This window comes from Leptinotarsa decemlineata, unplaced genomic scaffold (assembly GCF_025532065.1).
Source record: "Leptinotarsa decemlineata unplaced genomic scaffold, Ldec_3_MD MMD2_P_RNA_scaffold_1, whole genome shotgun sequence".
NCBI classification, from domain to species: Eukaryota; Metazoa; Arthropoda; class Insecta; order Coleoptera; family Chrysomelidae; genus Leptinotarsa; species Leptinotarsa decemlineata.
Window position 1 is genome coordinate 5,022,120 of NW_027412523.1, and position 26,359 is coordinate 5,048,478.

A 26,359-nucleotide genomic window follows, 5' to 3' on the forward strand; every position below is an offset into this window, starting at 1 on the left:
GTCAGTGAAGAAAATAATATTTTACTTTTAAGAGAGATTAGGGATTTGTTGGGAATTTTTTTTGTTTTCTCGACCCCTGCTCCGGGGTTAAGGTGACGACGCTGTAAATGGGGATTTCAATAAAAATCGACCTGTCTGAGCGTTTTTTAGAATTTGCAAGATTAGTACCAGTCTAGAAATAGCACAATGTAAGAACAGCATGAATGGCGATAAGGGACCCATCCCGTTTAGCCCGCTTTTTAATCTTCTGTTAGGAAGAGAGAATAATTACTAAGAACTTACAGGTAGTTAATTACCGAGAAATTCCATATTGGACTTCAGGTATACAACCTCAGGTAACAAATTTTAGTATATTACGACTAACCACACTAGACTAGGTATCAATTTTCTTCTCCTGAGGATGCTAGCTTTGTTGGCGAAACGCGCGTCGAGTGCAAAAATATCAGTTTGGTGTTAGGGCAATTGATCTCGAAAAAAGTTATTCAACTTTCACACCAAAGGTTCCAATCTCATCGTTATCATAGAGTTGACACATGTTTCATAGAGGAATGCTACACAACGTAATATACAAACTAAATCATTGTACAAAACGCCATTCAGGTTGTTTCTGAGGTGGGAAATTTGAAGTAGTTCATTACAGCTGATACTCCTAATGAAACAGCAGCTGAAATCCTATTTAAAATCAAGTGGAAACGAATCTAAGTCAACAATTTTGAAGAGGGCCCTGTATATTTTTTAGAACGATATTACTCAAGTGCCAATATCCTTTCAAAACGGTGGTGTAGCCATTTTCTATTGATTCAATATGACGTCATGATGGAAATGTCTAAGAAATGTCTGTGCCAGTGAAAAAGAAAGCTTTAAAACTTCAATTTTCATATAATACATAATTTTTCACCTGCTTTTTATCTACGAAACTTTTGTTCATGATCTGAACAGCTCTGTGAAGAGTTCAGATTGATATATTTAATTTTTTATTATTTCCTTCTTCACTTGCGATATACAGGGTGGGCCATCGTAAACTTGACATGGAGGTACCGAGAAATTCCATATTGTGTCACTTCATTATAAATGTTCGCTGTACATACTGTATTAAGAATAAATGCTCACGAGTTATCAGTTTGTCGAGAAAAAGGATTTATGTTCAATGTTGATCAAGTAGAAAGCTAAAATGTTCTTCCCCACCTCCCATTTGCATCAATAAAACGGCCATACTACCTACATCCGAATAGAAAACCGTTTCAAGTGACCATCTGTTCCAAAAAAAAAATCGCCTGCAGCCAGCAAAACAGGATGACGATTTCGATTGCGGTACAAGTACAACTCAGTCATCGATGATGAAAACCACACTGAGCAATCAACCAAAAAAAAAATACATTTATACCCACAAAGGATGAATCACTTCCCAAACAAAAAACATTTCCAGAAAAGTAACGGTTGAAAAATACCTCCTCGCTCTACGCTCATCAAAATCGAATGCGAGAGAGAAGCCTTTAGAAAGAAACGGATAGTGGAACGATAAGAACCTGAACGCGCGCATGTAGGCGGTAGCCTTAGAATGAAAAGAGGGGGGGAAACGTATGGGGGATTCTCTCAGTTATCACATTTGTGTCTACAGGCAACTAACGGCAGGCACAATTCAACTTCACTTTCGACTCGTCTTTGGTTGTGCGAATGTCTCGCGTTGAATACCAGACACATGCAGGACATGCTAAAGAATAAGAACAGGTAAGTATTCTACGATAATTTAGTCGAAAATAAAATCAATAACGATTCCTTGTTGTTATTCTGTAAGAATCCAGTGATGATGGTGACACATAAATAATGACAAAGTTCGCGTAGAAGGAATCTAACTGAGAACAATTTGGTGAATCCAGAAATGAGCAGTAATTTGAAGTAACGTGTAAATTTATAAAAAATACCAAGTAAACTTCACAAGTTATCTTACATACACCTATCAATCAAAATTTCAGTGACTTTCAACTGAAATATCTAGTTAATATATTCTCATAATCAAAATTTGGCTTCATTACAACTATTTCCCATTCGAATCACTGTATTTTTATTTTTAGATACTTACAGTATTTATAAATTAATCCCAATCAATATTTCTATTTAAAAATACAAAACTCTCAAAAATTCTTGGTATTTTTTAGTAATGAAACGAAAAACTACGATTTAGTTCAAAATTGGAAATTTCTAATTTTATAAAAATTGGAAATTTCTAACTTTATAAAAATTGGAAATTATAAGATATGCTGCTTGCAAAAAAAAATGGAAACACAAACTCGTGAGAATCAAGATTAGATACCCATGCACTGTTACATGCAGACTATGCACAGTAATTTTTTTCAGATAAAACTGGAAGTAAAAGTTTCTAAAATCTACCTTCACATCTCTATTTCGAATAAGTGAAGAAAAAAAAATATGAAAAGGAGGAACATACAAATCATAATGAAGCATATACTGTTTACAATATACACAACTACTTCCCCGTCTAATACCACGCTGGGCAATGAATTATAAGCGACAGACATTTATGCAAGATACCTCACATGGATCTTGTGTGGAAATAACTACAGATATCAGGACTAATTAATAAAAATAACTTTATCTTTGATAATAGTTTCCATATTGTGGTTTTCTAACTTTAGACTACGAACAACTGGATTCTATTAATAGTACATTCCATACTTACTATTTCGCAAGAATTTACAGGTTAAATATTGTGCAAGAACACGAAATATACAAGATTATTAATAGAATCCAATGTAAATTTTCCAACAAAACATCATCTGTAAGCTACAGAGGAATGTTTGTGCTATAAAGACCAAATAACTTGATAAAGCTACTGTGCTAGCGAAACATGTGATATATTTTTCAAATAAAGTTTGTGGGGATCAAATAATGAGGTGTAGTTTTTGTGTGCGTGATGAGTTCAAATGGCGTTGGTATAACCAATTATGGTGTAGTTTTTGAAATTACTACGAAACAGAGTTTGTCTATTTCTTCAATCAATAGAAACATTCTAGCACTTCTCATGATAATTGATCGATGAAACAATGTATTTGTATTTTCCTAAAACATCTTCCGAAGTGATTTTCATGATAATTCATTCCGAGACTTTCACTGGCCAGTTTACAAAACACGCAACACGTGTTTCGCTATACAATACAATCCTCAAGTCTCAGAATGAATTATCACTTGGAAATAACTTCGGAAGATTTTTTAGAAACATACAAAAAAGTTGTTTAATCTGCTACACATACAAAGCCGTTTTGACAATGAAAAAGTTGTCCACCTTGTTCAAATAACGTTTTGAAATTTAGGAAATTACGATTATTGTGTAACACATAAAATTATACATTCTGTGGTGGTTTCTCCGAGACGATACGTCAGATTAAAAATCAGGTAAGGCTTCTAGTAAGTCTTTGAAAATAGCAATATATTTTAATTATCTTGTTAACGCCGGAGATTATAGCTTCCTCAGTTGTCAAAGCTGGAGGAAGCAAAATTTTTGCGTTTTCGTTGTTGGGCAGGGAACTTCTAGGACCACCCTCGTATGTAAGAGTTGTAGCGTAATGTTGTAATAGACATATGTTCAATTATTACCATCGAGAGTTTGGAAATATGGTTTTCAGTTAACAAGCTGCCCCCCCCCTACGAACGACAACCCTCAACAGTAGAAAAATGGGCGAGCCAAGGATTAACGAGGTCCAACATTTTAAAGTACGACTCATATCAAACAAAATGATGATATCGAACGATTACCTGGTAAACCATACGACTGATATAATTCAACGAAAGATTTTGTTATCGAAAACAAATTATTGTGAATTCCCTCGATAGAACGTATTTCGTCATACCATCCACGAACTTATTTTTATCTTGTTTGCTGGCAGTTAGCAAATAAAGATGAATGGAATTCTTAATCATCGGTGTAAACCGAATTTTATATTCGACTAGTTCATTCACTGGAATACCTATCTAAGAGTGACGTAAAATCGGCCTAGATGAGTAAACACTTCGTCCGAAATTAGTTCCTGTCAAGGACACGGAAATAAATTTAAGCGTGCGTAAGTATTAGGCCCGGTATAAATTAGAATGTTTCTATGACGAACGTTGACATAGTTTGGGTAAAAAATCTGAAACTCTACGGGGAAAGATATCTTTTCTGCCATTCTTCTTCGGTAATATTAGATACTCCTTCTTTAACTAGCTCTATCACCTTCTTATCAAATTTTGGAAAATTATTTTTACGCCTGATGCTTTCTTTCAATTTTCCCCAAATCAACTCAATGGTATTGAAAACACAAACATAGGGGGGAAGTCTCAATATGGTGTGTCCATACTTTTCAGCAATACTCTCAAGGGCATACACTTTTTCAAATGTTTTTGCCTGTAAAACTTCAAGTAGTTGGTTTTTGATAAAGTAATCTTCAGAATACAAATTGTTATCCATAAAAAACTTTATATTTCATCTTTCCTCGTATTTTTATTCGGTACTTTGATGAGCTGATCCGAACCGTCAGTTCTTCAGTCCACGTGGACTAATTCGTAGCGGCATTATTTCTTTGTATTGTTTTTTTTGGCCTATGAGTTCGCCGATAGCTTCAAGATGACTATACTTCCTTCCTTCCTTCCTGTCGCAATGTGCATGGAACTTAAGGATGATCATCTTCAGATTGATTCTTCCTCTTGAAGATGACCACTTGGTGATCGAAACACGTATCGAGGTGTTGAAAATAACGGTTTGGTGCTGGGAAAAAACTACAGTAATATTCAAATAATCACATATTAACTCACAAGTAATGTTACGCCCATGGCGGAGCAACCAAGGAGAGCAAACAAACAATAGAACAACGGAGTTGGCAAACGTATCACGATTTCATCGACATCATGGTGACAAAAATTATTCTCCAATGAACGTGAAGAGTTTGAAGGATTTTCGATAGCCTTCGATCACGGTAAATATACGAGGTATCAATTTGTAGATACATTAGTTCGAAGACCAGTTCCAAGAGAAAGCGACAAGTATTGAGCATATTTTGAATTATTAAGGTATCGACTTTGGATAAGCCTACAGAACGAACAAAATGTAATTAGAGACAGTTTTAGGCGGTAACAATAATAAATGTTGAAACTATTGGACTCTTAAAACATTTTGTCAGTAAACTAGATTTTGTATGATATAGTGGAATCCGCTTGACAGTTCAAGAGAATATAAATATGTTCCAGAGGAGGTATCCGATTCAGAATCAGATTTTGCTGCAGTCGCACATTAATTGAATTCACAAATAATAATAATATTAGTACCTATATAATTTTTATCACACAAATGAGGTTACTTCATAACCTGTACTGACTGTTAACTTCCAATTTTCGATGTAGGTATGTTATATTGCAGTTGTGATTTCTATAATGCTGTAAGTTTGTTGAGAAAAACAAAAGATTAGGAGAAAATGTAAATAATTCCAATTTTTTTTTGACGGAGGGACAAATATCACGCACCCACATTGATAAGATCAAAGTCATGCACAGATAACACAATGACACAATTTCATTTCAAAACACAAAAAATAAACTCAAATAATTTCGGATACAATTAGTAAATACACGTTATGAATGAGTCACTGTACATTGACTAGTTTTTGTTGAGTCGAAACACAGCTGAAAGTGTTTCTTATCACCGGCGACCTTGGAATAAGTGAGTATATAGTAATGAATGAATATTAAAGTATGACAAACGAAATTTTCCCATGATTTCCTTTGTTAATACACATTCTAAAGGTTATCGATTCATAACCTTCAAAAATGTAATGTTTTCCATTCCCAACATGTTTTAATTTTTCAAACGCTGCTTGTCTACAGACACTATATAACCAACATTCTTTGTGGCTTTTTATAAGTTACATTTTTACTAGCAATTAGTTTATCGATGACATCATTCACAAACTATATACCAGGTTACTGCCATCAAAAATTCGAACCAACCAGTGCCAAATCGAGTCAGTTCATTTATATCTTATGATTATGTTATATAAATCCATACATAATAAAAACAGCATCCACCAATTCATCATTCGCAACTCCACTTGCCAATTCTATTTAAAATTAATTTTGCAAAATACTGAAATGCATCACGTCTCTTACTTTCAGTTCAGTTTTATAATATACAAATATTTTTCAATCCATAGAGAAGGGAATTGTTCAGAATTACTTAATTACTGTTACTGGAACTAATTTTTTGGTCGAGTTTATGATATACTTCACAGAAATGGCTGAAATAATCGGAATTACATTTAATTTTCACGGAATTAAGTCAAGCTTCACGTGTTATAATATTTCGTGTAAAACCGTGAAGTTTCAATAAGAGAAAAGGAAATGAAGGCTGGACCATTTCCATTAATATTACTGAAGGACTAGACAATTATCTTAACGTCATATCGTCACCATGGCAACTTGTGATAATAGTAGGACGAACTGCCTCAGAGGGGATAGTAAAACGTAAGAAGGGATCGACATACTAGAATAATCGTCCTAACTATGGAAACGAACGCATCAAAAAAAATTATTGTTTAATGTCTAAACAGGAATAAATCCCAATAACAAGACATTTAGTATTATCAACAAACATGTTACAGTTTATATCTGCTTATATGCACACAATACATATACATATATACATACATACATACAAATATACATGAATATAATACTAATTTATCAACTAGAAACACCTGAAGCGAGTAAACAACAAGCTAGGAGAGTAATTGAAAAAAACCTTTAGTCAGATATGGAGCTAACAAGTAAAAACATAGTTCAGGTGTATTACAAAAAAAACAGCAGTAATACAGTAGTAGTAATAAGTTCACATGGTAGAATAACTTTCAATTTGGGGTCATGTATTTTGACTAGAGTGTAAACGTTTCTTAACGAGGTTCTTAACTTGACCAATATGTTCATAATAGATGTCGAGATTTTCACAGAGTTGATTGTAAAGTTTGCTCATTGCAACAACTGGTGACTTGAGTAATATGTTTGTTCTAGAATTTGGTAGATAAAAGGTCAGTTAATTTCTAGAATTGATTTGTGGAACATAAAAGTTGAAGTGGGAGAGTAGTTCGGGACAGTCAATCAGATTATTCACTAGTTTATAAATGATCAAGCTGTAGGTTAGTTATTTCGAAGGCTAATTCCGAAGTTTAGAAACGATGGTAACAAGTACTAGCCTGTATTTCGGGTTATTGAATGAAGTTGTTTAGGAATCACACGTTAAAAGGTAAGACCTCGTTAGTCCTTAGCTCACATAAGTTTCTCAACTTCTGAGAGTTGTCGTTCGTATGGGAGCGGCAGCTGATTAACGGAGAAACAGATTCTAAACTGAAACAGAAATTTAATCAAAAAAACAACACAACATTGAAGAACACACATATACCTCATGATAATAAGCACTATACCTATGCACAGGGCCGGATTTAAGGAAGGGCAGACGAAGCTACTGTTCCGGGGCCTTCACAGGAGAGGGGCCCCCACGATAAAGATTTAAAAAATCCCAATTTTGACGGGTCAGCAATTTTTTATTTTTCTTGCCAAACTGTTTTTTTGCATTTCCACTTTAAGAATACTTGCACAAACAATGATATTGCTATCAATATATCAGAAATCTCTGTTGGCAAGTTTACATTTACTATCAATTTTTGATATGATCAAGCATTTCAGTAGCAACCCTTTTTTTCAACGTATAATTTGTAATTTATACCGAAAAACGATAGAATCTGCAGGTCATCTTTGGTTTTTAGAAAATTTTCAATTTTCTTAGCGGAAAGTTAAAAATTCAACTTTTATAAAAAAAAATTACAGGGCCTCCACTCCTTCGTTTCCCCAGGACCTACAGAATCCCAAACCCGGCCCTGCCTCTACACAAAAAAAATCTTAGTAATTGTAGAAAACTGCATAAATTGGATAAAAGAAAACGATTATTCAAAATTAATGAATGTTTGGCTGTAAATTTTTTGAAATTTCAGGATGCTCAAACTCAACAATAATAACTTTAGTAATAACGTTCAGTTTTCGTGTTTTCTTGAATAAATATCAATCCGGTTGAGATTGCGAGAAAAATAGCAGTCAAAGTTGAAAACAAATCTTAACAATTGACAATAACAAATGTGATTCGCCACGTTGCTGATAAAGATATAGCATAATTATACAAGTCCCGGTAGCAACTGTAAACAAGCATCGATATTCACGGTTATATAAATTTGGGTCTATAATTTCAACAAAAGGACCTTTAAAGATTTTCTCAGAACTCGCTTAAATATTACAATTTTCAGTGTTGGTCTGGCCTATGAAAAATCACTAAAATTTTAGGACTTTTCGAAAAGATTCCGTCAACTTTAGTAATATTCTAAGGCCCTGAAACAACCTGAGCATAAATTATAATCTCCATGTCACTTTCAAATATATAATAAAGGAAGACTAATTGTGGATTTCGTTCAAAACATTTCGTGACCTTGCTCTATCACGTGGACAAGGAAATACTGAAATAAGACACAAGAAAACGACCCAGCAAGATACGAGAGATCGTAGACCTCCAATTACAATAATCATGGATAATTGATGATACGATTATCAAACTCGTGGAATTAATTTACAAAGCAAAGTTCCCGAGGAATTTCTACGTAATGTAAAACGCAGAAGAGAACAGAGATAATGAGAAAACTCCACCGTAATCAAAAACACGAAGTACGTACAAATTGAAAAACCTACTCACACGTTCTTCCATTATTTCTTATCATCTAGGACGGCTGTGACAGGCTCTGACGCGTTATTATCTGAACTCAGCAGAAGGTCTTTCGTACTTAGTCTAACAAATCAGATTCTTAACAGACTCAATGTTTATGGATACCATTCGCGATTTTGCAAGCTCTGATATCTGAGGCTGTAGGTGGGCAATTTTGGTAATATATAATGCATATAATGTGTGTTCAACAAGAAGGCGACGTTTTTGAATATTCACTCGATATTTTGAAGCTCTCTATTCGCCAAAACAAGAAATTTATTGGACTAGTGAAATTAATAAATATTTCCACACTTTCAACTTTGTGTGCTAATAGTTTGCCCATTTAACCGAATTCGTAGCATGAATGATAACGGAGTTGGCAATGGTGTCGACTTAATTTGGAACACCCTGTGTATACTTCACTATTTGTACATGCGCCAACTTTTATGGGCAATACATATTAGTGATAAATCACTAATGAAGTTTTTCATTCGGTGGCAGATTTCTCTGTAGGCTCTGTATATTGAAGTAGGAATTCAAAGCCCCAACAGAGTTTTTTTGGTAATTTCTTGACGAAAATCAACTGGGTGTTTCAAAAAATATACGTTATTAATTTTTGTAATTAATTTGGATTATCACAGCGGGCGTCAATTGTAAAATCAATTACATAATAAATTCCGTAAAATGTGAACGTGAAGTGAACGTGAACAGACACAAAACATGTAATTAAAAAAAAACGTTCAAAGCAGTCATTATAATCGCATTAGAAGTATGCTCGAAGTGAAAAAAAAACAACAATAATGCAACGATGGTAATTTATTTGTATTTTCTTGATGATTTCCCTTGAAATTACATTAGTCATCCGTCATTAATAATGAATATACCTTTCTCTACAGCCAGAAAATTTCCGAAAGCCAAGGTCAATGCCACAAAATAGTACAATTCAAAAGAAATATTAGTGTAGTCGGTCAATTTGTTAATCTGAAAGAGAATATTACATTGACCGGTTTATCTATTTTATGTATTTCACACGAGAATTTTACAAAATTCAAAAGGAATGTTTCAAACAACACGAGTTAACCGATGTCATGTTTGTCTTCAACGTTAATTTTTTTATATTTTTGAAACCTTATCGATATAAAGACAAACAATTTCGTCTAGTTTGTTCCATGACAAAAAAAATCCTAGTGTTATTATAAATGTGAAAGTTGAATCTTATGGTATAGTTCAAGGAAAAGATATAGTGCCCCCTACCTTCCAGCAGTACAACGCGGTACTCATCGCTACATTCTGTTGGTCACTGTAACATGACTTCAAATTTAATTTTATGACTCTTTAGCCAATCATAAAACTCGGTTAGTAAAAATTATCCAATACGAACCCCCAATTCTTCAGTCCACTTGGACTAATTCGTTGCGGCATAATTCCTTTGCATTGGTTTTTTTTGGCCTTTGACTTCGCCCACACCTTTAAGATTACTATATCGGTTACTTCAACTATACCAACAGGGACGTATACAGAGAAAGAACTTTTTACGAGGTTGAAAATAATCCACCGTACTGAAAGTATAAGCAACCCATTCAAAATTTACGATAACTCATGTTATTCACCTCAGTGTCAATATTGTGTATCCGACGAAGCTCCTTTTGTCCCCATTACATTTGTTCTCTTCAACAAACACAATATTTACATCAAGATAATTGTTAAAAAGAAGAGCTTACTTTTGTGTACCGCACCAACTACAATTAGATTTCAACAACTTTGCTTTTGAGGGAAAACCAGCAATATTGTATGATGAGAGAACTTGCATTTTCATTTTTTCAAACGTAAAAGTGAACGACATAAGGATCAATGAATGCTACAGCATAATTATCGCCTGAAAAATCGTTAATGAATCATTTTCGATGGATGTAAAGAAATGCAAAACTTTTAGAGAAGATGTAATATTGGCAAAAGTCTTCAACAAAGAGGAGATCAACCAAATTCATTAGGGTTTTTTTACATATACAGGGTGTAACTATATAATATAAGTGTATAAAACATTTAAGGAGGTGATTCCTCAACGAAAAAAAGATAGGATCTTTCATATAAAGAAATTTCATTGGAGATACAGCCCCTTAAAGGTGGTACATAAAATTTGTATAACAATTTTTTTCACAAGCACTAAAAAAGTTACAATATTGAAATTAACCTAAAGTTTTGTACTACCAAAAAGACACTTAGCCAGTAATTTATTTGGTTTACCCCATGGCTGTAAGGGGTGGAAAACGCAACCCCTAAAATTTATTTCCAATGTAACTTTTTGTCTTATTATTTGTTTACCATTTAAAAATTTATTTCCGATAGCTTGTTTCATTCTGAACAAAAAATGTCTCTTGGGTTTTTTGCCCAAAATAAACCAGTTCGCAGCAAAAAATTATTTTAGATACTACAGATATACATCGTCATAAATGCGAAAAGGCGAAACTAATCTATCTAGTAGGTCGCTATAGGGATAGACAATTAAATTGGTACGACCCGGTGAATTTGTGAATTTTCGAAATTGAATTAATACTAATTGTGTGTTGTTGTTCTGTCCTTAATTTGTTACTTTAATAATTCACTCGTTATTAAAATGGCATACACAAATGAGGAAATGGCTGATATGCATTCCGTTTACGGTCTGTCGCAGGGGAATGGATTAGAAGCTTCTAGAATATATGCTGAAATGTATCCTCAACGGCAGCATCCTTCACATAGAATATTTGCTCGACTTCATCAACGATTACGAGAATATGATTCATTCGACAAAAAAACGCAGGATTGTGGTCGCCATCGAAAAGTACGAACACCAAAGCTTGAGGAAGCAGTACTTAATTTGATTGAAGAACAACCTACTACCAGTACTAGGAAGATTGCTTTCCAGCTAAATGTTGATCATATGACGGTATTTCGAATTTCAAAGGAACGAGTACAGCCGAGTACCGCGAGACTTTCCGAATCGTCTTGAATTTTGCAATTAGATGCTGGAAATTATTGGAAGAAATTGTGACTTTCAGAAGCCGATAGAATTCACAGACGAATGTAGATTTTCTCGGGACAAGATTATTGATTTTCACAATTACCACATGTGGGCTGATAAAAACCCTCATGCTATTGTCGAAACTAACCATCAAGAACAGTTTTTTCTTAACGTGTGGCTCGGAGTTATTGGGGATGATTTAATTGGGCCTCAATTTTTTCCTCCTCGATTAAATGGTGAGGCATACGTTCAATTTTTAAGAGAAGTGCATCCAGTACTGCTGGAGAAAGTTCTTTTGTGCGTCAGAAGGGATATGTTTTTTATGCATGATGCATTTAAGTCAAGTAGCACGTCAGCATATAATTGAAACATATGCAAATCAGTGGATAGGTCGAGGAGGACCACAGAACTGTCCCGCTCGATCCCCGGATCTCAATCCTCTCGATTTCTCTATTTGGGGCCATTTACAGCATTTGGTTTATCGTACTCCTGTTCGCGGTGTAGAGGACTTAAGAAACCGCATCATCGATGCGTGCAGGGTAATCAGAGAGACTCCAGGAATACATATTTGAGTGAATACGTGGCTCAATGCGCCGACGTCTAGACGCATGCGTAATGTCTGAAGGTAGACATATTGAACATTCACTATGATTTCTACATGTTGTTTGTTTTGTTATTAATAAATTAGTTTTGTTTATTACCCTTCATTCGTGTAATGCAGGTACTAACTACAAAATAACAATAAATCCAATTCGCATTTATGACGATGTATCTCTGTAGTTGTTCGTAAAATAATTTTTTGTTGCGAACTGGTTTATTTTGGGCAAAAAACCCAGGAGACATTTTTTGTTTAGAATGAAACAGGCTATCGTAAATAAATTTTTAAATATTAAACAAATAATTAGACAAAAAGTTACATTGGAAATAAATTTTAGGCGTTGCGTTTTCCACCCCTCACAACCATGGGGTGGTCAATTTCAAAATTGTAACTTTCTTAGTGCCTGTGAAAAAAATTCTTATACAAATTTTATGTACCCCCTTTAAGGAGCTGTATCTTAACAAGGGTTGCTCCAATGAAGTTTCTTTATGTGAAAGATCCTATCTTTTTTTCGATGAGGAATCACCTCTATAAATGTTTTACAATTATTATAAAGCTGTATACAGCTATAAAGCTGTATAAAGCTGAAGGTAACTGTACCAAAATATTACGATTGTAGGATATAAAAATATCAACTAAATTTGCCCAAACACATATTGAGAAAACTTTTGTTTTACTTGGATATAAACAGCTGCTGTTGTATAGGCAATATTTATCTCCACGGTCATCCCATACTCCACATAACAGAATGACAGAAAAGGTAAATGTTCGATTCAACTTGTTGGAATAATTAAGAATCAATAATAACTCAATTTTCAAGGATATATAGGAAATTCATTTACAAACAGAAAAAAAATATCAGATGGAAACAATCCATGTAAAAAGGAAACTTTACAATGTCAGCCATTGCTCAAATTTTCATATAAATGAATTTTCATATTAGTGAAAAAAATACTTTTTTCAAATGAAGAAGTACATGTGAAGTGAGTTCGAATTATATCAAGGAGATTCCGTACAGCGCCATCTGCTCGCGAATAGATCAAGCAACAATGTCGATAATTCTGTCAAATATAGATCTCGAATATGAAATGAAAAGGAGAGTTACATACATACAGGTGAAGCTAATAAATGCGTGTTAATAAAAAAAACGTTTTAAAGTTTTCTGGATAGGTCTTCATTTACGAGCGATCCTTGATGTTAGGAAAACTTTATTTTAAACTTTGGTTTTGAATATAGTAATAATATTTCGCTTATAAAGTATAAGTTACAACAATTATGTTTGTCAAATTTGATGCGACTCAGAGCGATGTATTAAAGTTATACAGCAGAGCCCAGAAGTTATTTTCTATGAGAATATTTCTCGAAAATTATTCGTGAGTTCCCCAAACAAGTTTCCTCCCATTCAAAACGTGAAATTTCATAATCCGTCCGGAAAGAATCAACCTACACGCATTATCGCAACGCGCCTTCTTCAATATGCAGATGAAGCAAGTACTCTAGATCAACTCGATAATACATGCAAAGAACTCCATTACGAAATCAGAACAACAAAGCGAATCTCTCACGCACCGAATGCCTAAATCGAAAAAAAAATCCCCCGCTGAATAACAATCATCCTCGTTCATGAGAGTTGTAGGAAACCGGACGATTTTCCCATCTTGTGTGCTAATGGACAACTGGAAACAATTGAAAGAAGCTTCCAATTAACGTTGCATTTCGATCCACTACCAATTAATAACGATCCGACGATCAACACTTTGCCGAAGATAACATTTACAAAGGCGATTCGATCGGAATCCAGCGGTAATTGCTGCGAATTGAAATATAATAATTATACTCATAAACTTATACCAAAGTCGGTACTTTCATGAACTGTATTACGCGCTGAAAAATTACGCTACCAGAAATTGAACGTAAGAAAATCGAATCAAGTTTATAGGCCATCGAGTTGAACGGTATTTATAACCGTACCGGTTGGATTTTAAAAAACGGCAATCGGGTAAAACATGATATGCAAGTTTCTATAGCTTTTTATCGACCACTATTCCCAGCATTCTAGTTTGGACTGAAAAACCAAAACAGTCCCGCTCTGCAGTCTAAGAATTATTCTAGATTTTAAATTGATGCAATATGCTTCTAGGCGAGATTATTTTTTTGAGAAAGATGCACTGTTTGGAATCTTTGGCGTAGTAATTAATATTACTGGCGTTTTTCCCCACCAAATCGTTATTTTTAACACCCCGACACGTGTTTCGATCCCCAAGTGATCACCTTCAAAGAGGAAGATTAATCTTCTAAAGTTTCAATGGGCTCCCGCCGTAAGTCAAGTAGCACGTCACCATTTAACTGAAACATATGCAAATTAGTGGATAAGTTGAGGAGGACCACAGAACTGTCCCGCTCGATCCCCGGATCTCAATCCTCTCGATTTCTCTATTTGGGGCCATTTACAGCCTTTGGTTTATCGTACTCCTGTTCGAGGTGTAGAGGACTTAAGAAACCGCATCGATGATGCGGTGCAGAGTAATCAGAAATACTCCAGGAATACATATTTGAGCGAATACGTGGCTCAATTACAATTACAGACCAATATCCCTTATTCCTTGCTTAGCCAAGATATTAGAAAAAGTTGTGAAAGTTAGGCTTAATAAATTTCTTTCAAAATATAAACTTTTGTCAAATTCTCAGTACGGTTTTCGTGAGGGAAAATCCACGCAAGACGCAAATCCAGTTCGCATTTATGACGATGTATCTCTATAGTTGTTCGTAAAATAATTTTTTGCTGCGAACTGGTTTATTTTGGGCAAAAAACCCAAGAGACATTCTTTGTTTAGAATGAAACAGGCTATCGGAAATAAATTTTTAAATGGTAAACAAATAATAAGGCAAAAAGTTACATTGGTAATAAATTTTAGGGGTTGCGTTTTCCACCCCTCACAACCATGGGGTAAACCAAATAAATTTCTGGCTAAGTGTCTTTTTGGTAGTACAAAACACAGGTTAATTTCAGTGCTTGTGAAAAAAATTGTTATACAAATTTTATGTACCCCCTTCAAGGGGCTGTATCTTAACAAGGGATGCTCCCATGAAGTTTCTTTATATGAAAGATCCTATCTTTCGATGAGGAATCACCTCCTTAAATGTTTTACACTTATTCAGTTACACCCTGTATAATTCTGGATTCATTTATTTACACTAATTCATCTGAAGTATCTTTTACCATAGGCGTGCGCTCATATAAAAACGAAATTAAAGGATATTATAGTCGAATCCATCGATACTACAGCACTAAAGGCGTTGGATGAGAATCTCATCCTAAGAGCGGTTCCCGGCAACTGATGAGTCTACAGAAACTTGTTTGTCTCCTCCTAGGCAAAGGTCCAAAAGTCTCATTTCGACATGAAAACCAGGGAAATGATTCAATAAGTCTCATTGAAATCCGAAAGGCTAGCACAAGTGTATTACAACAGAGGGGGACAACTTTGAAAGGGACAAGATAGACATTGATGAATAAATTTAAAAAACAAATGAGAAAAATGAAAATTCACCTCATTTTTTATCAGACCTCGCCTAATTTGTTCGGAAAATAAAGACTATGCCGTTATTCAGAACGGTTCGTAATATTTCTACCTCATCAATTACCACATTCAACTATACGTTACATGTGCATTTCTTAATGGATACCTTCAACATCGAGCACCTACGCGATACTATACATTCGTCTTTGTCCTCCGACTCAATGCAGATTATAAATTGTGAGCCTACTCGACTATATTATAGAACAATAAAATTCAACAGACCGCAACAAATGGAATAAGGAATTCCTCGAGAGTATATCCGTGTGTCCAAGAAGCAGAAATAATTCTAGAACGTTTTCTATGAATCGCTTGGCACAAACGAGCATTATGTCCTAGTGGTCAGGACATTTTGAAACATGGAAATTTTTGGCAGTCAACCGAAACACCTTGCTGAATTTCCATTTTGGAAATAAATCAGGAGATCCTGTAGGCCACTCTACAAACAAATCTCATGCAAATTCAGTTTTGACGACAGTTCGAACTTGAATCGAAAGGAGTTTTTTCAGTTCCGACATAGAAGCTTTAGTAATCTTCAAAATGGTGCTGAATCCATGTTTGTTTTCCATCTTCAAGCTCACTAAATCATGGATGTATTTCAGGGTACACAGATCCCCCAATAATTGAAGAATCACATCAAGAAAAACTCAAGAAGAAACTGATATCTAGAGTGAGGCATTTATATCGGCTTTTTCATTCTTTCGAATATATCATCAGAAAGTCGCGGCCAGTAGGTTGAGAATACATGTTTGCTTGAATCAATCAACTTTACTTCAAACAACATTCATTTTCCAAGCTCTCTGGTACACCGACAAACCCATAAAACGAAAGTAAACTTCTTCGGACAGCGAATATTGGATCAAACCAGACTCATCTGGTCCGTACGTATTTGTCAGATTGTTTACAGCAGCTGGTAGTTTTATTAATAACGCATACACTGCCGCACGGACAGCCATAATAACGTGCCGCCGCATCTGTAGAAAGACGCAGTCTATAAATTCCGTGTAAAGAAACACCACGACTATTGTTCTTTAGTCCGGTAAAATACGTTAAAAGTTGACCAAAAACCGGATAATGAACACATTAACTGCTTAAACTGATGAAAGCAAAAAGAAACGACATCGAGTCAAGGACGGAGGACAGATTGATAAAGTCGGTCCCCACAGTCAGAACAAGATCATCAAAACAGGAGAGTAATGAAGTGTGTTTGAAGTTCTTTGAGGTGCACAACAGATCATTCTATCAAGAGTACTAGCAGAGCATATAACCACCAAGAGAGAAGAAATTTCCCAACTGTTACGTACAACAACTGGAAAAATGGTTTTGGGGGGAACCACACCAGTGAACCATAAATGAAAACGCCTATGGATTGACACCAACTGGATGAAAAAGAGACTGAACTTGAGGCCAAGGCTACCAAAGTTCCAACCAAGAGACTCTCTGTGGTTATGCAAACCTCAGCAGAACAAATGAGTTTTTTCGAATTACATAGAAGATGGAAAAGAAAACGACTTGGTCTGTAGTATCGAGCTGATTGCTTGAAGCAAATCACTGGTCGCCCAAGTAGAAAGACTGGATCTCTACAGTGGTAATGATCGGGTCGTAGAGGCAAATGAGAATAGTTCAAGTCCAAGGAACGTGATGAGAAACTTATGCAAAAATTATTGATGAGCAATTACAGTTGTGATTTTGAATCATCAAATAGAGTATTTGATTAAATTTTAGCGAGTGTACAGCTATTAAGAAACCCCGACGTAACAATGATCAATTCGCAGCAATAACTGAAAGTCGGCGTAAAACTTCATTATGTATTTTTTCAGGTTATAATAAAGAGTTTCGCCCTACCCCATTACCGGTACTATATATTCCTCAAGTTGGCTTTTCTGCAGGACGTTAATGCAATGCGCAACTCTCTCGAACACTATATCAAATTTACCGTCGCCAAACTCAAAATGAGAATTTACGATGTTCCTCCAAAGTTACGGCTCCATTCATTTCTGGGTTATTCTTTCGGAGATGGAAATATTATTAAAGGACAAGTAGCGAAGAACGAGCCACTTCATGAAGTCACATTGTTCCGAAACCCATCTGTTTTCATGCAATCAGGGGCGGATCCAAAGCCTCAAAGTTTAAACATCAAAAAAACTGAAAAAGTGTGGGTTTTAAGAATACTTTTATGTTGATAATTTACAGAAACTAGTTTATATTTTCTTCAATTTTAATGAAATCAAATCATAGTATTGTACCACATAACGGTGACCAATTTTCTCCATTTTCACAAATTTACCTAAAACGTCCGCTATTGATGGCTGCCAAACAACGCAGCGCCTTCAAACTCGAAACATATGCTTTATATAGTAAAACCAATAATGATTGACAGTAAAGCGCGTTGTCATATCTAAATTTTACGTTACCAGTTTATAGCAGAATCAAAATATAGTAAGCAGTAGAGTTGTAGGTTGTGGCAAATTATAGATAATACACAATACTAGTATGATTAAAAGGTATTATTTATGACAAAAATCAGTAATGAGCTTGTAATGAGTAATACTTATACATTTCCTGATTACTGATCAGTTAAAATTCATTATTTTCTGTATAGTGTTAGATATTTATTACAATTAGTGGCAACGCTGTACGCAACGATATTTCTGTCTTTGTCACTTTACCGTAACTTCCATCTCATCGTTGCAGTCCTCACTAATGTACTTGCAGCCATGAGCGTATCATTGGTTTGTGAATTATACAGCGTGAATTGTACGTTTTACAGTTAAGTTAGTCAGCAATCGACGTGTTGTGATAACAATTGGTGAAAAAATCTATCCTTCCACGTCGAAAAAGGTAAAACGGTCGGAGTCTCGGTCAGTAAGAGAAAAACAAATTGTACTGCGAGTATTTCACTGTCTTAAAAGAGATCATCAGTCACCAAAAGATGACTTTGTGCATATGTGCTGTAATTATACGTGTGTACCTCCGAATAACCAACCGGGCATTTCTACATCATTAAGTTCCACAATTACAAAAGGTAAATTAGTTGATATGTGCTCTGATTATACCGGGCAACCGAAATCATCGATTTACAAAATACTAAGAGAAGCAGAAATTCATGGGGACGTACAAACGCCAAAAACTAGTAGCGGACGAAAAAAAAACACAGTTGATGAAGAAGCCAAAACCAGTATACGCAGAACTATTCACAGTTTCTTTTTCAGAAATGAGCTGCCCACACTACAAACAGTTCTGGAGGCACTTAGCGATCATGAATTGGTCCCTAAAATGGGTAAAGAAACTTTTAGGAAACTTGTACACGAAATGAAATTTACGTACGGAAAAGTTGACAGGAAAAGCATTCTCAATGAACGTCAAGAAATAATAGCATGGAGAAGAAACTATCTAAGAAAAATTGACGAATTTCGGAAGCTCAAAAAAAAACTGTACTTCATGGACGAGACATGGGTTAACCAAGGACATACGGTCAAAACAGTATGGCAGGATGGTAATATAACAAGTGCACGACAAGCCTTTATTGAAGGTTTGTCAGTTGGGTTAAAACAGTCATCTGGAAAAGGTAGTCGTCTGATAGTTACGCATATAGGAAGCGACAGTGGATTTTTACCAAATGGTGAATTAATATTTAAATCTACGAAAAAAGGCGACTATCATGAAGAAATGAATGCGGAGGTGTTTGAAAAATGGTTTGAAGGCATCATTCAACTTGTGGAACCTGGGTCTGTCATCGTCATGGACAATGCCCCATACCATAGTCGACATTTAGAACCATTACCGAAACAATCATGGAAAAAAGCAGCAATTCAAGAATGGTTAATTAATAAGAACATCCAATATAACAAAGATAGTTTAAAGGTAGAACTACTTCAGCTAACAAAATTACATACAGACAAATATAAAAAATTCGCAGTAGATGAAATGGCGTTAAGTCGTGGAATTACAGTTTTAAGGTTACCACCATACCACTGCGAATTAAACCCAATAGAATTAATCTGGGCGCAAATAAAAGGATATGTGGCATGAGAAAACAGAACATTTAAATTAGTGGACGTGCACCATCACCTACAAGAAGCTATTCGAACTGTTTCTGCAGAAGACTGGAAGAAATGCATGCAGCATGTTTTAAAAGAGGAGCAAAAAATATGGGACGTAGACAACCGTATTGAACACAATATTGAACCAATCATAATTCACTTTGATGATAGCGGTAGCAACAGTGACAAATCTGAGGTTGAAGATTAGACGGAAATTTGTACATTTACATTTATATTATATTCTATTATCAAAAATTTGTAATTTGTATTTTCTAGTACCCCTGACGATGAGTTTAAGTTACTCGAAAGCTTGAGAATAGTTATAAAGAGTTCACTTAAACAGCTACCGCCATCTCTGGGTCAGGCCAGGTACTTCTTGCACCGCCATCTCTGGGTCAGGCCAGGTACTTCCTGCACTGCCTTCGTATACTACATTTGTATTGATATCATATCCTCACAAAGTTTTCAATTTCTAGCATTATGTGGGTTGGAAATTACGATAAAACATAGTGACCTACTACCGTGCCTCCAGATTAGACTGAAAAAATTCGCAGTTTTTAGATTACCCCTTCTATCCAGACACCTCTATCCTCCACTGGATACGGTCCTAATCTAAGTTGAAGCATTCGTTGGAAAAGAACCTCTTCAAACGAAACGCTAATTCGACAACAGATTATCGTCAGTCCTACATTCTGCAGATGAGCTAGTCGGCTGAAGTGGCTGTTCCCCATTTGCTTCGGTCATGAAAATGGATTTCCTTTAGTGAGTTATGACTGGAAACGCAATTAATCGCCATGCACACGTTTAGTGCCGGTAATTTCAACCGGGTATATACCTGCCAATCAAAAACTCGGTAACTAATTGAAAATCAAATAACGTTTTACGAGCTCGAATGGTAAACTGCTGGTTTTTCAATCAACAATCGGAGAGTCATAACACCTCAAATGATAAAACCACGAGTCCGTAGGAAAAGTTTGCATCGACATGAGAAGAAAATACCAAGTCTCAAATTAAATAAATTTTATTACCTGAATAACGAGACATTTCATCAACAACATTTGTTTGAAAGTACAACTGTTCATGAACCAACTCAAATTTTTCAACAATAGAACTTCATTGTTGAAAGTCAATCGTGCCTTGAAGTGGGACCGCAGCTAGATGCATTAACTGTACGCCGCGTATTCTTACATAACCTGCTAAGAGACTTGGAGTTTCCAGAAAACTTACTGTCGAAGATCTTTCTATGCAAGAAGTTTTGCGACTTTAAAGTGAGAACAGTTATAATAGTATTGTAAAATGGATACATAAAAACAAAACGCTACAACAGAGAGCTCTGTGTGTTTTGTTGTGAACAGCTGATATCTTAACAACACATTTTTCTACTACTTCCAATAATTTGTTACCTAAAACTCGTTAGCAGAAACATAATGGTGTCGAAAAAGTCAAATATCGGCCAATACTATTTATAAAACTCGCGTAAGCTACAAATGAACTTGACCTTGATTGGTCTGACGCATAACCGTGAAAATATGGTCTTTATCGTAAGTATGTAGAATAAATTTCGTGTGGGAAGTTGCAGTCTGTATTTTCGAAAAGCTGGATGCTAGAGAAGATAATTATTTCAAAATTACCAGAACAAAAAATTGAGACGAACAGTAATATTTTTCCCAGAAAGGATTTATTACAGCAAACAAGAGTAGCTAACACGATGAGAAAAAAAAATTAACAAGGCTGGAATATCAATCATAATCAGAATGAATGCGGGTAAAAGTTAAAGTATACGAGTTCAGGAAATGGGACGCGAACCGTTAAACATAAACAACAATCAACAATAATTTTCTACACTATCAAAAGACACCGCAGCTTCCTCGAGTTTTCTTCCTATTAGATTATTTTGTACGTGTATATCACATTTATCAGAGATAAATATATTCACGTCAAAATTATAAGCAGCCAAAGATTATGAATGAAAAAAAGCAATGGATTTCAAACCACCTACAGAATTAAAATCAACATTCACTTTTGATGCTAACGAAATAACGACTTTTCAAAAGTGAGGATGAAATATTATCAAAATATAAATGTTTCCCACCTGCCGTTCTACAACAACCAAATGGTTAATGAACCTGTTTCAACAGCACTATTTTGAATAATTTTCCAGAAGTTATATTATTTGAATATATTTTCCTTAAGATTTTCAATATTAAAGGTTAGCAACACTGCGAATGTGTTTCTCTATATAAAGCTTCCTCGGGCAACAATCAAAAACAAAACCAACCAAAGAATCAATTTCAACACATGGATACATCCAACTGAACCGGAATACTATCCAAACAAAAACACAATATTATTCTGTAGCGTTCATTATAACGTTACACGTCCAGACAAGTTTTATTACATGACGAAAGCGGGGCCTGCAGAAAGAGCACGATACGCTGCGTTGCCAAAACTTTTTATACACGACAAGTGCATCGAAAACTTGGCAACCGGGCCAAGTCTCCCAAACCCTCTACCTTTCCGACCCCAACCGTATCGATGTTGCAATGTTGTCACATCAACAGAACATCAACGTTTATAATGCGTGCGTGACAGACAAGTCTAGAAGCAACAGCCACTTAATATGATCACATTACATATGTTTCTAATAGAGAACGACGCATAGATTTGGCGTTTTTAATTTTAAAAAAAATCAAGGGCGTCGCAATCTTTGCTCAGAAAAATATCAGTTGATAAAAAGGAGTATGAGTCGTAACACATGTCACAACATGTATTGCATTACAAGTTTCTGAAATACAAACGTTTTGTTTCGTTAAAAAGTACGAAATAATGCTAAAAAGTATTTAATCCATAAAAAATGGTTTTTTGCCCAATTTCAGTGCGATTCATTCTTTGGCGTGTTCTGACAGAAAAATAACGGCTAATTCCATCAAATATAAAAATGCATCAATGGAAATGCAATATGTCGTCTCTCGGAATAACATGTTTATTATTCATTGAATAAAAATGTATTCCAAGACATTTTCAGAGAGTCTAACATTCCGTCTAATCTACATGTCCTAATTCAGGGGTATCCATCTGATCAGCATTGATTTTTAGATTATCAAATGCCACTGAAGATACTGAAGTTAATGGACGCATGAGCGATTTTTGGTTTATTTTGATAATCAGTACTTCGTCAATCAGCTTATAATGCAGGTAGAAAACTCAACTTTCATATAATCCTACTACATTAGCATAATCCTACTTTGATATTTTTGACATGATCATCATTGGTCTACTGCGCCGAAGGGCAGCAAAGACCATAAAAAAGAAGAAGAAGAAGAAGAACCACTCATCTCACTCACAAATTCAGTTCTTGATCATAACTCTCAACAGAAAAACTTCATCAAAAGTTCTGCGAAATCGTGGAAGGTTTCAAATAATCATACAAGATCAGTAGGATCGAAACATAAGTATGAGCGCCAAATCAAAACTGAATATAATATTGACGTCAACTGTATTCTAAATAAAGATAAATGAATTAACGATTGTGATATAGGTTATGTGTTTGTCCGAGACACATGTTCTTCATTGATTGTGACAACGCAAACGTTCTCAAAGAAATTAATTTAAAACAATGACATAACGCGAGTATGACAAAAAAACAAATCAATTTCACTGTGGAGTGGTATATTCTTACACTGAAAGTTCTCTAGGAATTTATTTAACCTCGCCTTATCTGCCGGTCTACTAATAAACAATCTCACGAATGTGCGAGTTAAAGAAAAAGGAAGGTCTTGCCGTTCAATCTTAAGCAAAGCGAAAATATTCAACTGTTTCAGTATATCAGAGTTACCTCAGAATCCTTACTCAGGGTTCACACCACGACCCAAACTAAATATGCAAAAAAGAGTCAAGTTCAATTTGTTGCCGGAATATTTTTGATTTTTTTTGACATCAACACTGGTATACTATAGTGTTCAATTCTCAAACCGACTCCGTTTTTGCTTTACTTCAATGACGTTCAAAACACTTCATACTATCTAAACCTCCAACAAAGAAATAAAGTAGACTTCATAAACAAGACTCGTGAAGAATGTGGAAGTAACAGTAACATAATTACTCATGTGGCGAAGCTAAGGTTATTTGGCCGTGGTCTGCAGGTGTTTTATGCTTGACGTTTCGTTCACTACTGCGGTTTCCAGTCGTGTTTTGCTAAATCCCAATCCGATCTGTAACAGGCCTAGCTGGGGTTACTTTGGCCTTCTCTCTCCTTTTATACAGGTACCTGTCTGTGTATGTTGGTTTCTTGTACAGTCTATAGCACTGTCCCATCTTCACGTCTGTTCACAAGAACATCCAAAAAGGCAATAGTCTCTTGGGTTTCTCGTTCCATTGTGAATTGGACTCTTGAGTTGAGAGAGTTGAGATGTAATCGATAAAATCGTTTAGCGTCTCTTCACCATCTTGCCATACCAAGAAGATATCAACATAACGCAGTCAACAACAACAAAATAGCCTTGACTCCGGCTGTGAAACTTTACATTCCTTGATTATTATTCACGTTGAAGTCACTATCACCAGTAAAATTTCATGAGATGGGCATTTTAGAAATATCCTCGAAAATATTACCAAAGCAGCATTACAAAACTAGAGTTAATTACTGCAGTGGAATCCACCAGTTCCCTTATTGACCAGACCGAAGCAGAAGAGTTCAGATGGAAAATTAGAGAACAGCTGGATCGAGAACCAGTTCCAACATCTAACATCAGCAATGAAGAACATAGAGCTCTGAACAGCCTACGTAGAGACAACACCATCAAGATCCTACCTGCAGGTAAAGGAAACGCTACTGTGGTAGTGGATACCGTTCTCTACGAACAGAAGATCGAAGAGGTTCTTTAGAAGGGACGATACACAAAGATCGTACGGGACCCTACTGCATCAATCGAAAGGAAGTTGTACCAGATTTTGAAAAAACACCAAGTCTATTTTGTCGGACAAGGAAAGATCATCGCTAACACCGCACCTCAGTAAGCCCCCTCACTTGTATGGACTACCCAAAATCCACAAGAAGGACGTTCCGCTTAGATCGATCATCAGCTCCAGAGATTCGGCTACTCAAAACTTGTCTAGATTTTTACTTCCCTTAATACAACCATAACAAGGAAAAACATCGTCTTTTTTGAAGAATTCAAGGCATTTTGTCGAACTACTAGGGTCAATTGAGGTCACACAGGAAGATCAACTAATTATTTTCGGCGTGGAAAGCCATTACACCAACGTTCCGGTCGAAGAAGCACTCCAAATCATACAGAGAAAGCTATCCGAAGACGGGAACCTGAAAGAGAGAACGAATCTACCTATAGAAGTAATCATGGAATTACTAGGATTATGTGTATGAAACTGTTATTTCCAACTGAAGGACGAATTCTTTACACAAGATGAGGGACTGCCAATGGGATCGCCACTTTCACCAGTCATAGCCAACATTTATATGGAGCGGTTTGAAACTCTAGCCATTGAAGAAGCCCACAAGAAACCTCCAGTCTGGTTGAGATATGCTGACGACACCTTCATAATATGGAACCATGGCAATACTGAACTAGACGCCTTCCTGAAACACATCAACAGCGTGAGACTTTCCATCAATTTCACAATGGAAAAGGAAATCCACAACGAATTGCCATTCTTAGACGTTTTGGTGAAGAAAACCGACACTAAGTGGGAAACATCTGTATACCGAAAACCCACTCATACGGAACAGTATCTGAACCACGAATCCAACCATCATCAATCGACTAAAAGGGGAATCATCAAGACTCTATTAGACCGTGCTTTGGGGCTCTGTAATACGAAGAAAGGTTTCGAGAAGGAACTAGACATCATCAAAAAATAATCTTCAACGGAATGGCTAATCCAAAGCGATGGTAGAAAAGACTTTGGCTAGAAGACAGCAGGAGCCTCGCAAGGAAGAGAAGCCGTCACAACCAGTGCTTGCACTTCCCTACATCAGAGGATTATCGGAGAGGATAAGAAGAATTGGTTACAAGTGCAACATCAGAACCTGCTTCAGATCCGGTAACACTATCCGTAGCAGCCTCACGAAAACCAGGCCACCAAACGCGGACTGCGATTCCAAGAATTGCATTTACCGGATACCCTGTGAGTGCGGAAAATCCTATATTGGTGAAACTAAGAGGCCATTGAATGGTCGCATTGCCGAGTACAAGAAACACACACAGCGAGAAACACACACAGCGAGCGAAGCAAATCAGGAGTAGCAAGCCATGTTTGGACCCATCAACACAACATCGAGTGGTCCCAAGCTGAGATCTTGCACAGAGAAGAACATTGGTTTAGGAGAAAATTCAAGGAAGC

The 26,359-nt window shown here is 35.8% G+C and overlaps 2 protein-coding genes across 2 annotated transcripts in view; one reads left to right on the forward strand and one right to left on the reverse strand.

Moving 5' to 3' along the window:
* Smr (nuclear receptor corepressor smrter) overlaps nucleotides 1–26,359 on the reverse strand; it is a 147,937-nt gene that overhangs the window by 71,639 nt on the left and 49,939 nt on the right.
* The window catches only part of Mks1 (Meckel syndrome, type 1), a 96,652-nt gene continuing 71,875 nt past the window's right edge, over nucleotides 1,583–26,359 (forward strand). Inside the window, exon 1 of the mRNA XM_074181667.1 lies at nucleotides 1,583–1,728. Coding sequence (XP_074037768.1) covers nucleotides 1,700–1,728 — 29 coding nt within the window. The 5' untranslated portion in view covers nucleotides 1,583–1,699. The remainder of the gene's footprint in view (nucleotides 1,729–26,359) is intronic.